General features: G+C 39.4%; 1 protein-coding gene across 1 annotated transcript in view; it reads right to left on the bottom strand.

The window, feature by feature from the left end:
* Positions 1 to 429: 429 nt before the first annotated feature.
* znf804a (zinc finger protein 804A) overlaps positions 430 to 15,121 on the bottom strand; it is a 61,024-nt gene continuing 46,332 nt past the window's right edge. Inside the window, exons 2-4 of the mRNA XM_081369007.1 lie at positions 10,144 to 10,287; positions 6,404 to 6,534; positions 430 to 5,975 (exon numbers count right to left, since the gene is read on the bottom strand). Of these exons, the coding sequence (XP_081225133.1) occupies positions 2,951 to 5,975; positions 6,404 to 6,534; positions 10,144 to 10,287 (3,300 nt within the window). The 3' untranslated portion in view covers positions 430 to 2,950. The remainder of the gene's footprint in view (positions 5,976 to 6,403; positions 6,535 to 10,143; positions 10,288 to 15,121) is intronic.

Genomic DNA, 15,121 nt, shown 5'->3' on the forward strand with positions numbered 1-15,121 from the left:
AGGGGAAATAACAGCGGAACATCTGAGCTAATCAGTCTCATACAGGATGGCAGAATAATTCTGCATAATGATGTCACTCTCTCAGAGAGCTGCTGCAGGAAGCTGCCGACTGGAGTGTGAATTTTAAGCCTCGCGTACTAGAAGCTCAAGCTTCCGATGGTCTAACACTGCCTCAAAGTTGCTAGAAAATGACCACGGCTGTCTCACTCAATAACCTCTGCATCGCTTGTGCAAGACCTTAAGATGAAATATTCAACAGTTCTTTCCTAGCAGTGACAAAAACCCTGGATTTTCCCCGGCTTCAAAAAGCATGTATTTCCAGTGTGTTTGTAGTCATATACTGTGGACTTATTTCACCTGTGTGTGGTGAACCCAAAAACACATTTTAAATGGACACACATGAAAGCAAGCGCTCGTTTCTTTGTTTTATTACATAGTACTTTAGCATCATTCAGTTGGCAAAGTGGCGTAAAAAACATAGTTGTTTTTATCTTATCTAAATAATTCATACATACAGGGTACCTGGCACAATAAAAACATAAAACATATGTACATGTACATTACATATTACATGATTTATAAATAGTACTGATTTACAGCATATACAATTTTCCAAAGCATGTTTTTTTTTTTTTTTTTTTTTTTTTACTGCGGGGAATAAAACATTAACATTGTGCATTTACACAATTTCCTATGTGTTAAGGGTTTAAGAATCAGCGTGAATTAAGAAGGAGCAATCTGGTGGTATTCAGGGCTTTGTTGAACAGATGTTACAAAAACACCAGTCTCTCTCTTTCTCTACACCACTTTTTATTTTCATATACCACCTCATTTCAATGCAAATTTCAATATTAAGTAATGAAATTACATGATTTTAGGATATCCAGAAAAAACTAAATAGACTGCAGCTTTGCTTAAATTTCTCCTCTGTTACATTTCTAATAGAATCCGTCTACTTCACATTAACAGATTCTTTATTAATATTTATTAATTAGGCATTGAATACAGCTATTACATGTTAATATTTATTAATGTTGTCATTATTGAATAATTTAAAATAACTTGAGTCCTGTTCACTAGAAGTGGTGAAATATTATTGTGGAGCTGTATAGCCTTTTATTTATTGATTTTTCTGTTTTAAATAAAAAGATATCTAAAAAAAAAAAAAAAAAAAAAAAACATATGGTTGAGCATAATTATCAAGAATTAAGTACAGTCTACTTTCCATATGGCTATTTGCAAAATCCACAAAACTAAGTCATTAATTCCAGTTCAACACATCTCCTTTGAAAATGAAAGGATTGTGAGAATTCAAAGACACATAATTTTAACTGTTCTTCACTAGCTAACTTGACTTGCTTTTGGATTCAAGTGTCTTAGAAGTTAGTATTTTAAATAAGTAAATGAATCCTTCTCTTGAGTTTAGGCTCTTCTTTCATCTGATGCAAGCAGGAGAAATTGAATGCTTTGCTAACAAAACCACACTTCTGTTTTGAAGTTACCCTGAAGCAGGATTTCAATAAAGTTCAGTTAAATATTTGTTAGAATTAATCATATTACCAGAATTTTATTTTAATTTTGTATTTATTTTTTATTTTTTACATGAAATATGAAAATCAAACCAATAATATTAATGAATTGAGAAGGGGAATTGCCTTAGTTGTATAGGCTTACTTTGAATAACTGTTAATGTTAACTTTAGCTCCACAAGGCAGGCCATTTGGTCGTTTTTGGATATGTAAACCAATCAGATTTACACACTGGATAGAAAAAGATATGCTAAGAATAATAAAAATCCTTCAATAACTGCTACAGGGCAGGGTACTCCATGTTCTACAGATAGATCTAGTCTATGTTCTCCTAATCCAAGCAGATTACAATATGAGGGATACAGGAAACACCCATATATGGATTTGCACTTGGTAATTTTTGTGCTTCTTTTCAAATATTTTAGGCAACAGCATGTAAGATCTACAATTTGAAGTACATATTAAACCACACATAACATATTCTGTAGTCTGAACTTAACCATAATTCTGTTTGTTTGTTTATTCACTGCACTGAGGTTGATCATAATTAGCTAAATAAGAAATATAATTTGCCCGTATCAGTTCAGCTTTCAACAGGGACATTCAGTTTCCCCATTACATGCAATGGGCATTTTGATTTGCATAAAAACTACTCATAAAAATGAGCATTATGTATGTGTTCAACACAATGCTGTCGTAGCACATGGTGCATAGCGCTATTTTGCTGCATTCCGCTAGCCTTTGACAGGTACAGCAACATTATATTTAAAGTAGCAATTATTCTCATACACTAGTGCCAGTGTGATTTATTTTAAATGCTGTTACATATGAAGAATGTCTGTGTTACATCAATTCTCTGCAGGTTTACTATGGAGCTCTGTAAACTGCACATAATAACACTTTGACCCTTTAGGACTTCCTGTTTTCATTTCACTACATATGCTGGATGCAACCATCATATATTCTATTGTTATTGTATATATTATTATTATAACAGTATTTTGTTATTATCTTTGTGTATATAGACTAAAGCGCACATATGTATTTATAATATTTTATCATTTATTTCTACAAAGATGTGCACCTAAATTGTGTTCCGAATGATCATGCTGCTCTTGATCCAACAAAACGATGGCCTTTGAGATGATTAAAATCTGTTAAAATCTTCTTAACAACAAATCGTAATAAAATAGGTATTGGACTTAATCAGGTAGGTGAGTTATATATTTCCTAATAAAAGTGTCTGCAAAAATCTCTACTGACAACATGGCACAGAAACAGCATCCTTCCCAAACTGCAAAGACTATTCTTTTGTATGTTACCCAAGGAAAACTTCCTATCTCAAAATTCTTACTAAGGGAGCAGTGCTGCAGATGTTTCTCTCGCTGCTGCAGTACAAAATACATTTTTATTACACACAGCTAGAAGAGAGGCTGAAGGGGAATGACAGCGTGATGAGGGGGCAACATGGGCGGAAACATGGCAGGTCGTGGCAGGGCATGAAACGTCACAGTCATTGGGTGAATACTAGGGGGTGCCACTACCGATACCTGCTGAGGGGTCACGAAGGGAGGTGCAGTGGGCCGACAGATCTCTGGCCCCAGGGGGAGTCGAGAAACAGGCACTACCTGGGGGTAAATAGGGGGTTGTGGGGGCAGGAAAGCGGTGTGGTGCTGTAGTATGGTGTGCCGTATTGTGATGGAGCCAGAAGGCAAGGAGGATGGCAGGTGAACTGGATGAAGGACAGCAGATGACATGGGCATATGAGGCCTGGACAGGACAGATTTGAGCTTGGTGGGGAACATCTGCTGGTGTAGCACCTGTCCATGACTCTGGATCTGCAGGAGACAGTGTCTCTCCATGCTTTCTGAGGGGGCCTGAAAAGATGTAGAGGGTTGGAACAGGCTGCTGGTGGTGTGGAAGCACTCCCTGCTCAACTTCTCCTCAGCCTGAATGCCTAGGTGAAATCTCTGCGGCGGGGTTTGAATGCTGTGCTGACATGATTTGTCGTGAGTAGCTTTTTCAGTCCTCTGCAGGGCTAACTCTCTCTCATCGAGCAGGCAGGCCTGAGCAGCCGCTGAATACTTGTTACAGTTCTTTAAGTGCGTTTGTGCTGCCTTAGACTCGCTACTAAGGATATTACTATTCTCCTTTGTTGGCTCTTCTGAGAGCTTTGAATCTGTCTCTAGTAGAGTTAGACTGCCCTTGGTGCATGAAGCATTGATCTGAGAGGAGGCGCTCCGTTGCCAGTCACTGCTCTCCACCACAGTATGACCCAGGGCACTGCTAATGGAAGTAAATGTCTGAGGACCAACCGCACTGCTCTCTACATCATCAATACTGCATGAGATTTGGTCTGACCCATTCGAGCTGTCACACACGCCTTTTAAAACAAGGCATTTCAGGCTTGACTCCTCCACAGCTTTGTCCTTTTCTTCCAGAACACTGTTTTTAACAGCGGTACATTCATTTGCAAGGCATGGCGTTTGATCTTGGACATGTGACCGCCTCTTTCTTTTCCTCATAATCCCATGCTTACAACAGGTAAGTTCTGAGCACCCATCAGAAATCTCTGCCGGTGACTGATAGGAGTCGTCAGACTCATCTACATCACTTAGAGAATCTGTTCGTCGTCTTTTAGAAATTTGTCCTTCACATGGTCCATCGCTGTTAGTCTCTGGTGATGAAGGTGTCTCCTCTCGGCACCCTTCGGCTGCACTGGATCTCTGAGAGTGAGATGCTTCCTGGCTGCGAGAACACTGTCCAATGGTCGTCAGCTCCCCTGCAGTTGGATTGTCAGGCTTTTCCCTGCTGTTCCTAAGCACCTTTTCACCATCAGCACAGAACTCATCAGAGAGAATGATGCAGCCTGCTGAGCCGTTTTCATCGGCTGTTGCCTCCTGCCTCATGCCTCCCACCCCTTCCTCAACTACGGGAGCTGTGCTGCTGTCCTCAGTCTGATTTTGAGCTGATTGCTTTGACTTCTCTAATGGATGCACTTGCTGTGAAGTGGTGCCTCTAAATTGGCTATCAAGTCCTTCCACACACTCAGGTCGTCTGTGGAATTTCTTAGATTTCACCATATTGCTCTCTGTTTCCCGGTATCTGTCTCTCCTCCTCTTCCGCCTCCTCCGCTTCCTTTTGCAGTGGCTTCTGTAATGACGTCGATCCCTGGTCCGCAAATTCTTTTCAGCCCTCTTACTTGCATGAATCCAATCTTTTGAATGTCTACACCTGTCATGTGTTTTCAGCCTGACACAACTCTCTGTGTCACTTGAAAACTGATAACACTTTCTGACCTTGCCTTCAGGTCCTTCGCTGGGACTGTTTCTGTGGCTGGCTGTGGATTCCTCAATGTGCTTGTCAGAGTGGCAGGATTTGAAACCTGAGCAGACAGATAATTCCTCATCAGTTTTGAGCTCAGTCATCTCCTGAGTATCAGCAGACCTTCTAATCCGTGACCTCTTGAAGTCAAAATGGAGGGGGTTGCAACTGAAAGACAGGGATGGCTCTGTCCTTGTGAAGGTCACCATCTCGGAGGGCCACTGGAAGATGGTGTTACCATCTCTGCTTAGGACAGAGAAAAAAGGCTGGCTGGGTTTTGTGAAAGGGGAAGGTGTCTTAGCAGTTGCATCCCCCACTTGTTCTTGTTTTTGAGCAGAATCGTTCTTAGGTGACATATCTGAGAAAGTCTTTTCCGGAGACTCAATGATGGTTGAGTGCCCCTCCTCTGTAATGCTGTTCTCCTCTACTGTCACATCCTCAGAGGTATCAGGTTTACTTTCAGCAATGCTGCTTTTCAGGCTCTCAACAGAGTCGTCAGAGTCAAGAACAATATCAGCACTGTTTAAACGAAAGGGGGAAGTGTTTATGAGGGACACGGCAGGACTGGGCACATCCTCTGAGTAAACGAGCAAAGCACACAAATCTGACGCCGTTGACGAGGGGTTCTCCCTCGCCACAGGGATATCTGATGACCCCTGACTTCCGGTGCTGTCACTTTCTTGGAAGTGCTTGCCCTGCTGTGTGCCAGTGCTGTAAATTGCCTCTTCACAATTTAGTACTTTTTCCTCCATGGGGGAGCTGGGGAGGTCAAGCTCGACAGGGGGTGCTCTGAGTCTTTGTCTACGGCTCCGCTCCATTGATCCCTCCTCTATACTCTCACAGAAAACCGCCGCTGATGACTCAAGCTTAACAGACGCTTTCTTTGGAAAGGAAAAAGAGAATGCAATTTTGCGTCTGAAAGTTTGCTTTTTGGCCCTGCCATTGTACGGCCACAATGACTGCTTACTAGCTAAGCCACAACTGCTGGAATGGATCTGACCCCCTGAATCTTGAGCCGCACAGCTGTGGTTCTCTTCTTGGGCATCATCACAGCAGGACTCCCTGAAAGAACCCTCCACTGCCACCGTAGTAGACTTAAACATAGGACCACTTCCTGGGGCACTGCATCAGAAAAGATTAAGAAAAGAAAGACAAAATCATGAAATGCATGTGCCAGGTTCATTTACACTTTTAACTAACCAAATAAGGGGATGATAATGAGGATTGGACTCCACAGGGAAACAAGATGATTGTGCCATGGTATCCAAAATGACTTCAGAATCAAATTACATCTTCAATGGAAGCAAGAACATCTGACATTTTATACAAATAAGTGAACATTATCAGTGTGAAAAAGGGCTTGTTTGATCAGTGACTTAAATCTTTCCATCTTTATTTAACTTTGAAATATCATTATCTTTATTTTCATGTTTAAAAGAATGTTTCAGAAGAAAAAGAGCAGATTTTCTTGACTTTTAGACCCCATTCTATATATGTATACACTTGCACATTGTATATAAATATGGACAATTTAACAAAACGTCCCCCACCATTGCACCTCTCTGCGTTGTTCAGCAAGCTCATGTAGGCGTCTGAGAGCTCTCTCCTGTTTCCTCTCATCCTTCCTCGATTTGGAGGCCACGTTGCGGGCAAACTCTCTCTGCTTCAGTTCCTTCAGCCTCTGAGGGGGGACAAAGAATCTCTCATTCATTCACCTATCTTAGTATGTCAACTACGTCAAAACAACAAAAGCTATTTAAATATTAATCCTCTTTGAGACCATGAATCTTTTTTCCATGCTTTAACAACCTTTCATTATGAAGACTGGGGTATCGCTGTGTATCACACATTGAGGGATACACAACAAAAAGATTAAAAATCTCTTCAAGAGAGAAGGAAGGTAATTAAGGTGTTTGCACACCAATGTTATGTTTCATCAAATCCATTTTCTGTGCAAATAAAAAGAAGCTGAGGATGAGGTTGCTAAACTCCATGAAATTGTCCTATTTATTTTAGATAAAACTCAGTGATGCTAATTTGCATTTGTTTCCAGGTCTGAAAGGCTTTGTGCTTTGAATGCAAGATTGATGGAAGCTGCCACGAGGGTCTGATGCTAAGGCTGTATATGCATCTCAGGCAGTGAGATTTATCGATTAGGATTATGTCTGTACATGCAGTGTACACTCCCTTTGGTCTGTTAGATAATCTAAATTAACTTTCATTAATAATTCACAAGGAAATGATATTTATGGGTGTTTAAAGACTACACTCCTTTTGAAAGCACTAGATGTCTCCAAGCAACAACCAGCTCTAGAACAGTTATCACATCCAATTAATCCTGAAAGCTTTCTTTCAATTATCCATTAATAGTTGATGCTTAGCTTTAAGACAGATGACAGGCCCTTTTGAAAATAATTTTTGTTGCAGGACAGACTACTGTATGTGTTAGATTCCGTGCTAGCGATAGCTGAGAGTAAAAACAGCGATGGTTTCTCCAGGCAGCCAAGTAGAGTCATCTGGCCCAACATTACGCATTCCACTCAGGTTGCACAGTTATACACAGTTCAGTGGCGCTGTAACCTCTCCTATTTGAGAAGGCTTCAGTGATTGCATTTACCATGGCTGGGGCTCATAGTCAGGGGAATGCGAGGCGGTCACATCAGATATCATTTTGTCATGTTAAAGGGCTGCTCAGTGTGGAGTGGGCACATCAGGGTAACTAGTTTGATCCCATCAGGATAGGGTCTCTTTGTGCACCTGCCCTCTATCTTTCAGCACCTATCTTGTCACTCTCTGCTGGCACAGTATGGGCAAACTCAGGCCTGATCCGCTGCGCTGGTTCACTGTCAGCCATTCTTGCAGAAAATAGCAAACAGGTTGGCGTGGGCTATATTTATTTGACTCTCAGGTGCATTGCTTGGAGGAGCTGTTCTTTATTGACTCTTAATATATTTGGCGAGAGAAGCTCTGGAATGAGCCATTAATGCATGTAGCCTGTATTTCACATGACTGGATGTGGTTACATCATTTATAGTAGGATACACGACTGATTTGAGAGAGCTGTACTGCAAATACCCTGTGAAATCCTTTCATGTACAATGGGGGCAGACATGACTGACAGTTCACTTGAGAATGAATGGAAATTTTAACACAGTAATTTTTTGACCGGACATGTATTCTTAATTAAAGGCAACATTGAGACCAGTCGAAGGCTGACAGTGAAGGCTTGGCAGTGATGATTCACACACCGACAGGAACACCAGGCTTTTCTGTAGCTCTAGGCTTCCTGTGGGTCAGTGAGTCTCCCATACTCCATTATATTCTCAGCAGACATGCTCTGCCAGCCTCAGAGGGTTGCTGGGAAATTGTGCTGTTCATCCATCAACCTCATTCATTGAGGAGGTAAATGGTAGGATGTTCTGGTGATGTAGAATAGTTTGAACTCTGCAGACAGGAGGCCATGCGACGAACACATCTGAATGACACAATCTAGCATCCAAAAAGTGTAGCACCCATATCAAAGAGTGAGGGAGAGTGGCTTTTTCCTTTATAATCCATTAATTTCACTCCTTTTGCAGTGTTCAATAGCAAGGTCATGGGTGGAGGGTGGCGGAGATGGTGTTCAGTCAATAGTTCAGTGAGCTCTGTTATTGACAGCGCAGCAGGCCCCAGAGACTCCATGCATTTAGTTTCTGATTGAGTCAGAGCACAGGGGTCAGGGTCGATATCAAACAGCAGGACAAGTGGTGGAATTAAAGCTTTAACTTGCTATTAAAGGTTATACTGCTATTTTTGGATGCTGGCGGTTCTTAAATCAACATACACTGAGGGCCCTATTTTACCGATCTGAAACGCAAGTGTCAAGCGCAAAGCGCAAGTAACTTTGTGGGCGGGTCTTGGGCGCTGTTGCTATTTTCCCGGCGGGATAAATGACTCTTGCACCCGGCGCAAATCTAAAATGGGTTGGTCTGAAGTAGCTTCATTATTCATAGGTGTGGTTTGGGCGTAACGTGAAATAAACCAATCAGAGCGTCATCTCACATTCCCTTTAAGAGCAGATGCGCTTTTTCCATAGCGGATTGCTATTGTAATGGTGGATTTGCCAGGTGCGCGCCAGAAGCGGTTCACAGCCAAGGAGAGCAACGCTCTCGTCACGGCCGTAATAATGTATGATTTGCAAAAATGAAAACGGCTGCTTCTGTGTAGATGAGAGAATCAAAGTGTATGTGCGTTGTGCACACGCTACATTGATTATGGCCAAGCATGCGCCCTTAAAATAGCATATGAATAACATGCGCAACGCGCCACTGACTTTAAACTATTTTTTCCTGGTTAGTGGCACAATTGTTTTCTAAACCTGCAAAATGGCATGAAGGAACGTTTGCGCCGGAACACGCCTCCTCTTTGCCCTGAACCGCCCTGGGGAACAAGTGTATTTCCTAACTTACCGACGTGCGTCTGTGGAGGGAAAAGTCCGCTTTGCGCGGGTGCAAAATAGGAATGATACATGCGTCGGTGTACAAAGTCAATTGCGCTGGGTGCAAGATAGGGCCCTGAGTGTGAAACTGCTTTGAAGTTAAGATATGTTTGTTTGCTGCAGAATTTCTCAGAATTGAAGAATTCAATTACAATTTAAACAAATTCAACAACGCAATGCATTGTAGGAAATGGAGTGATCCATCCATCCATCCATCCATCCACATTAACCGTAAAACTTTTTGAAAGTTTTTTTTGTCAATTAACTTCTGAATGAAGCACAACAGTGCTGCAAACATGTTTTTGTTGCTTTCTATGATTTGTTTGCAAACTAGCACTTTTGTTAACTTATAATATTGAAACGCGTATAATATTCAAATGCCTCAGTGGATCTAGATATGGATGAGACTATTAAGCTATTCTCAGGAAAACTTCACGCATGTAGGCTTTATGGCTTAAACAATTTGCAGTGCTTAAGAACAGGTCAACAAAACTAGCACACTAACTTGTTTATGCAGCATGCTGGGAAAGAGGTTTAACACTGTCCCGAGAAAAGGGGATAAACAACACGAAAAAACAACAACAAAGCACTAGGACTTCCAATTTTCCTGCCTGCTTTTGCTCTATGGCCTCCTAAAATAAAACTCCATAAGACCACCTCCACTCCACTGACTCTGAGTCAAAGGGGAAGTCATTTGTCTTGTGCTTTACATGTGTGCTACAAAATCCATCTGTTTTCATATTCTAAAACACTCTATTATTGCAATGCATTGCATCAGTGGACGTCTCAAGGGGCAGACAACAGGCCCATTACCTGCTTGTGAGCGTGGTCATACGAGTTGATGTGGTTGTCAAATTCTTGATGCTTGTAATACTGTTTGTCACACAGCTGACAGTAGAAGTTGGCCTTGAGGTCCTCCAGGGCTTTGGCCAAGGTTTTCCCCTTCTCAGCATAATCCTGGAGCAAAAGTAAACATAATAATCCATCAGGATAATAGCTTCCAACTTGTTTAAAACACATAATTTAGAACGACACTCAATGTAATGTCCTTCATGAGGTCCTTGAATTAAGATGTTTTTAGTCTTATGACTCAACAACATATTAATATACAAAAAAAAAAAATTCTAATTATATTTCTATTGTACACATACAGTCATAAGTGATCATTTTTCCTATTAATACAGAGATACTCTTGTCCCTCAATAAACTCTGTTTGCCAGATAGTCAAATAAACTCACAAATATACACAGAGATATTGGTAGACAGATTTATATATACACAGTACACATGTTGCTGTCATGTTGATATATATTCATAATTTGAGAGGGTGAATATTTGTGGTGCTCTTCTTTGAAAATGATGCTCATAAAACTGAACTCAGCTCCCATGATGCCATCCTCATTTTCTTCCTCTTCTTTAATACTCTTTATTAAATATTGATTTACAACAAATTTTAGATGGGAATACTTTCACCAGGGGCAGATTGTATTTCAAATTTAATTTCTTTAACGCTCTAGAAGTATGGAAACTTGCAGATTTAAAAACAAGATGAAAAAAAGAAAAGAAGTCTATTCCCAAAAGGTCTCCAATCCAAATGACCACAGGGAAGAGGAAAAGCACTTCCATTTTAATTAGAATCAGTTTACCATAAAACTCATCGTCGACTCAAATGTGAACCTGTCATTTCTGTGAAAAACAGCATGCAGTGAAGGACTAGTAAATCAGCCAAGGATGATTAAGTCAACTATCAAACGTGTCAACCAGAATGAGATGGCCAATAAATGATATACGATTGTCATCATCAGTCAAAGCCGACAAACATATGTCTGGTGTTATTACTGACATGATCGTGAGCTTTTCACAACTGCATCAAACCCATTAGACTGAGAAACAGGGAATCCCGGCCTATTCAAATGATCTGATGCCTTGTGAAAATAGTCTGTCTCTCACTCATCTTAGGTGAGAATACGCTACCGCTAAACACACGTCTGTGATATGCAAAAATAATAACATCCCTCACACTCACTCCCACTGAGAGACAGCATGAAACAATTGCCGTGTAATTGTACTTAATAAGTGGCTAGCTTGCAGGTAATGAAAACTGAATCGCTTGATTAGCTGGAAGTGCTAGGGAAAGTGACCCTTAATTTCTTTAGCTCAATAGACCCGAAAGGTTAGAAAAAATCGCTTGCTCTATATCAGGAAATGGTTACTTCTTCTGGGAAAGTCCTGTGAACACCTGGACTGTTGTGAAGTACGCTCTTGTTGTTATAGACTTGTTAGCAACCCCCTGGATCTCAAGATAACCGTGGAGTCAAGGGAGTTTTCAAAAAAAAAAAAAAAAAAAAAAATCCAAGTTGGCTTTAGCAACTTTTTTTGTACTTGAAAGTGTTTGGGAGCGAAATTAAACAACAGAACTCACATGTGGAATGAAGAAAAAAAAAAAAAAAAAAAGCAAGTGATGTGGTGTGAAGCTGTGAACTCATTTACACAGCAGATAGATCTAATCACTGCATGGGGGGAAGCAGCCACTTAACAACAACTTTGTGTCAAGCTGAGAAACCCCCCTATACCTCTCTGTTCCTTTCAATTTTTCAAAATAGAATGAGGTTGTTCTCAAGGGCATGTGACCATAGCAACAACCACAAATAATAACTCTGTTTTATTAAATTAATGATTTTTAGTGGTACTTTCTAAGGCAAACATCACTATTACTGATTCTCAGTTAGCACTTAGAACAATATTAAATTACCTCACATAATGCATCTCCCACTGTTTATAGGGACATAATTGATACTTGAAATCATGCAGATTTCTGAAGTTATTGCGTAATTTAAAAAAAAATCCCATACACTATCATTGAAGGAGGGATCTAGAATAGAGCGCAACAGTGTCCGCCCTCTTTTTCAGCAGCGCTGGTTCCAGAAGTTTTTTTTTTATTTTTTATTTTTTTCACATGTATTTTAAAATAGTATCTGTTAAAGAGTTATAAGCCATGAGACAAGTTAATCAGCTACTACGTGAATCACAACACTACAAAAAAAAATTTGACAAAAAGACAACAAGAATGTGTACTTAACAGTTTTAGTGAGGGAAAGAACTGCAATCACATGAAGCATTGCGGACAGCATAATCAAAAAAAAAAAATGGAGAAATAGAAAACTACTTATTAACAAAAGTTTATTATATGTATAAACATATAATATTAAGTTTATTGCAAAGTATGCATAATATATAAGTATTTTGAGAGCGTAGATCGACTAGATTTCATCATTCACAGTGCTTCATGGGAGCGGGCGGAGCTAAAGAGCTATTTTGGAGCGTATTGCTTTTTTCGACCCTCTGATTGGTGTAATTTTCTGTACAGCATCATGGGTAATGTTTTTCACCAGGAATTCCACTGATGTTCCACTGAGTGCTGACGGCTTTAACAAGTTTTTACTTCCTGAAACCAACAGTTGCAATTCTATTATAGAATTGTGGAGGAAGGGTGCTTGTGCTAGTAAGCAGAATGCCCTGGCATCCACCTAGCAACACCCAAGCCGCCATCCAGAACACCCTAGCAACCATATTGCAGCTCCTAGCTACAGCTACATGTTTTTACATTCCACTCATTTTTAAGCCAGTTGAAAGTAATTTAAGTTGAAATTACTTACACAAGTTGATTGTACATAAAAATGTAAGGCAGCACGTTTTTTTTACAGTGTAAATAAATATATAAATATGTGGGTAAAATTAATTATTTTTGTGACTAAACTATTAGAGTACTTTATTAAACCACCAGGTGCTTGCATTATAACATTAGAACTTGCATTATGAATGTGTTTTTGTACTGGCACTTCTGTCTCACATGACATACTTTGTCATTTTCTGTAGGCCATGCACAAAATTCAACAATCAATCAAAACTTTCCAGCACATTAAACACTGTTGTCTGCTATTGTGATTCCTGTGTAAGTGATTGCAGACTATTGTAAAATCAGCATAAACACACTCCGATGCCCTATAAGCACTAAGTGAAACTCCAACCTCAGATCAGTAGATTTTTAGGTGCAATGGATGTGTACTAAAAAATGTCCTCCCTATGGACAAGAGCTTCTCTCTTTAACATTGTCTCAAGAACCTAAGGCAGGAATAATTAATGCGGGACACATTTAGAAACATTTTGCAAACTAAACATCTGTCTTTTGTTTAATATTTGTAGCAGCAGACTTCAATCTGGCATTCTATTAAAACATCAAAAGACAAGGGTATTTACATACAGTGGATTACTGCCTGACTTAAAACAAATCCTGTGATGGGTTGACACACAGGGGGTGTTCGTATAAATAGCACACTTCTGAAGCATCACAATGCATCTCCAAAATCTGAAGCGCTACTTAACAACATGGCTTCTTTTGTACTGAACATCAAGCACGAGAACATGAACCGTTGAAGATCAAGTGGCTCTTTATGCATTTATGGGACTGCCTAACAAGGTCAACCACAAGAGTGGGGACCACAGAGCCACCTCACCGCAGAAATTTATTGAAACATAAAGACAAAATATGATTGACATGAGGGTACATGAGTGGTGATCAGAGAGACTGTGATTGCTCTTTTTATAGCACACCTGGGTTATGAGTGATGTCTTTTATGTGGCACAGAAAAAGGGCAATTTCTGAGCAAAGGGTTGAGAGAGTGTTTTTTGATGCAAGTAGAGAAAATGAAGATGGTCCTTCGCAAAATCACATTATGTGATTCATGAATTAAACAGTAAAATAAACCCTGTCTCGAATTAAATTAATTAAAAACAACCTGTTGATTAATTAATGCACATTTCCCGAAGCCTTGGAACAATATCTAGTCAAGAAAATCAAAAATGCAATTTCATCAGGGATCATTTCATTTTTACAGATTCTCGCATAATTTATGAGGAAATAGAAAATATTAACTTTGCACATGGCTCACGGGCAAATCTGTTGTAAATCTCATGCATATTTTCAGACAGTTCTAGTGAAGACTCTACAGACTTTAATAATAACCAGCAGTAATGGCAACACTTTGAGAAAAATCACATAGATCAGAGCCGATCATAATAATGATGTCATGAGCACAGCAACATGTGATTGCCCATTTAATATACATACTGTAGCAAACCTACTCAGTATTCAGAACCACTGATGAAGTATGAACTACACGGATGAGAGTCAATCGTACCTGAGGACACTATTCAAATATAATTAATAATACTATTGTACTATAATAATATTTCAAATAGTTCTTTTTAATTATGTATTATAATTAATAGTATTATATCAATACTATTAATTTATTAATATAATTATCATTTATATACATAATATAAATATAATATCAAAAGTACAGCAACAAAGTATTGTAAGAGTCAGTCTAATTATTTTAAGAGTCTAATTTTAAAACTAAATTATTGCTCTTGGGTGCAAGAAACCTTGACTAACATTATAAGTGGAGGGAACTTTTTTTAAATTCTAGTGGCCATTTTACAGTTACTTTTACATTGTTCATCTAATTACATTGTTCTGTGTGTATATCCTCCTGGGACCCAGGAATAGACTCTTGTCCACTATAGTGGACAATTTTAGGGAATTTCTCTGACGCCATACGTCACATGTCACAACCTGGGTGTCCTGTAAATAGCATATTCAGGACTTTTCAGAGATACAAAATGTTTGGAGGTTTCACCATGAAAACAACTTATCCTTGGTCTTTAAAAATGTTTGACATTAATTTAGTGATCAAATGTAGCACTTAATGGAAATATGATAATATAT

The sequence above is a fragment of the Scardinius erythrophthalmus genome, assembly GCF_964197995.2.
Source record: "Scardinius erythrophthalmus genome assembly, chromosome: 6".
NCBI classification, from domain to species: domain Eukaryota; kingdom Metazoa; phylum Chordata; class Actinopteri; order Cypriniformes; family Leuciscidae; genus Scardinius; species Scardinius erythrophthalmus.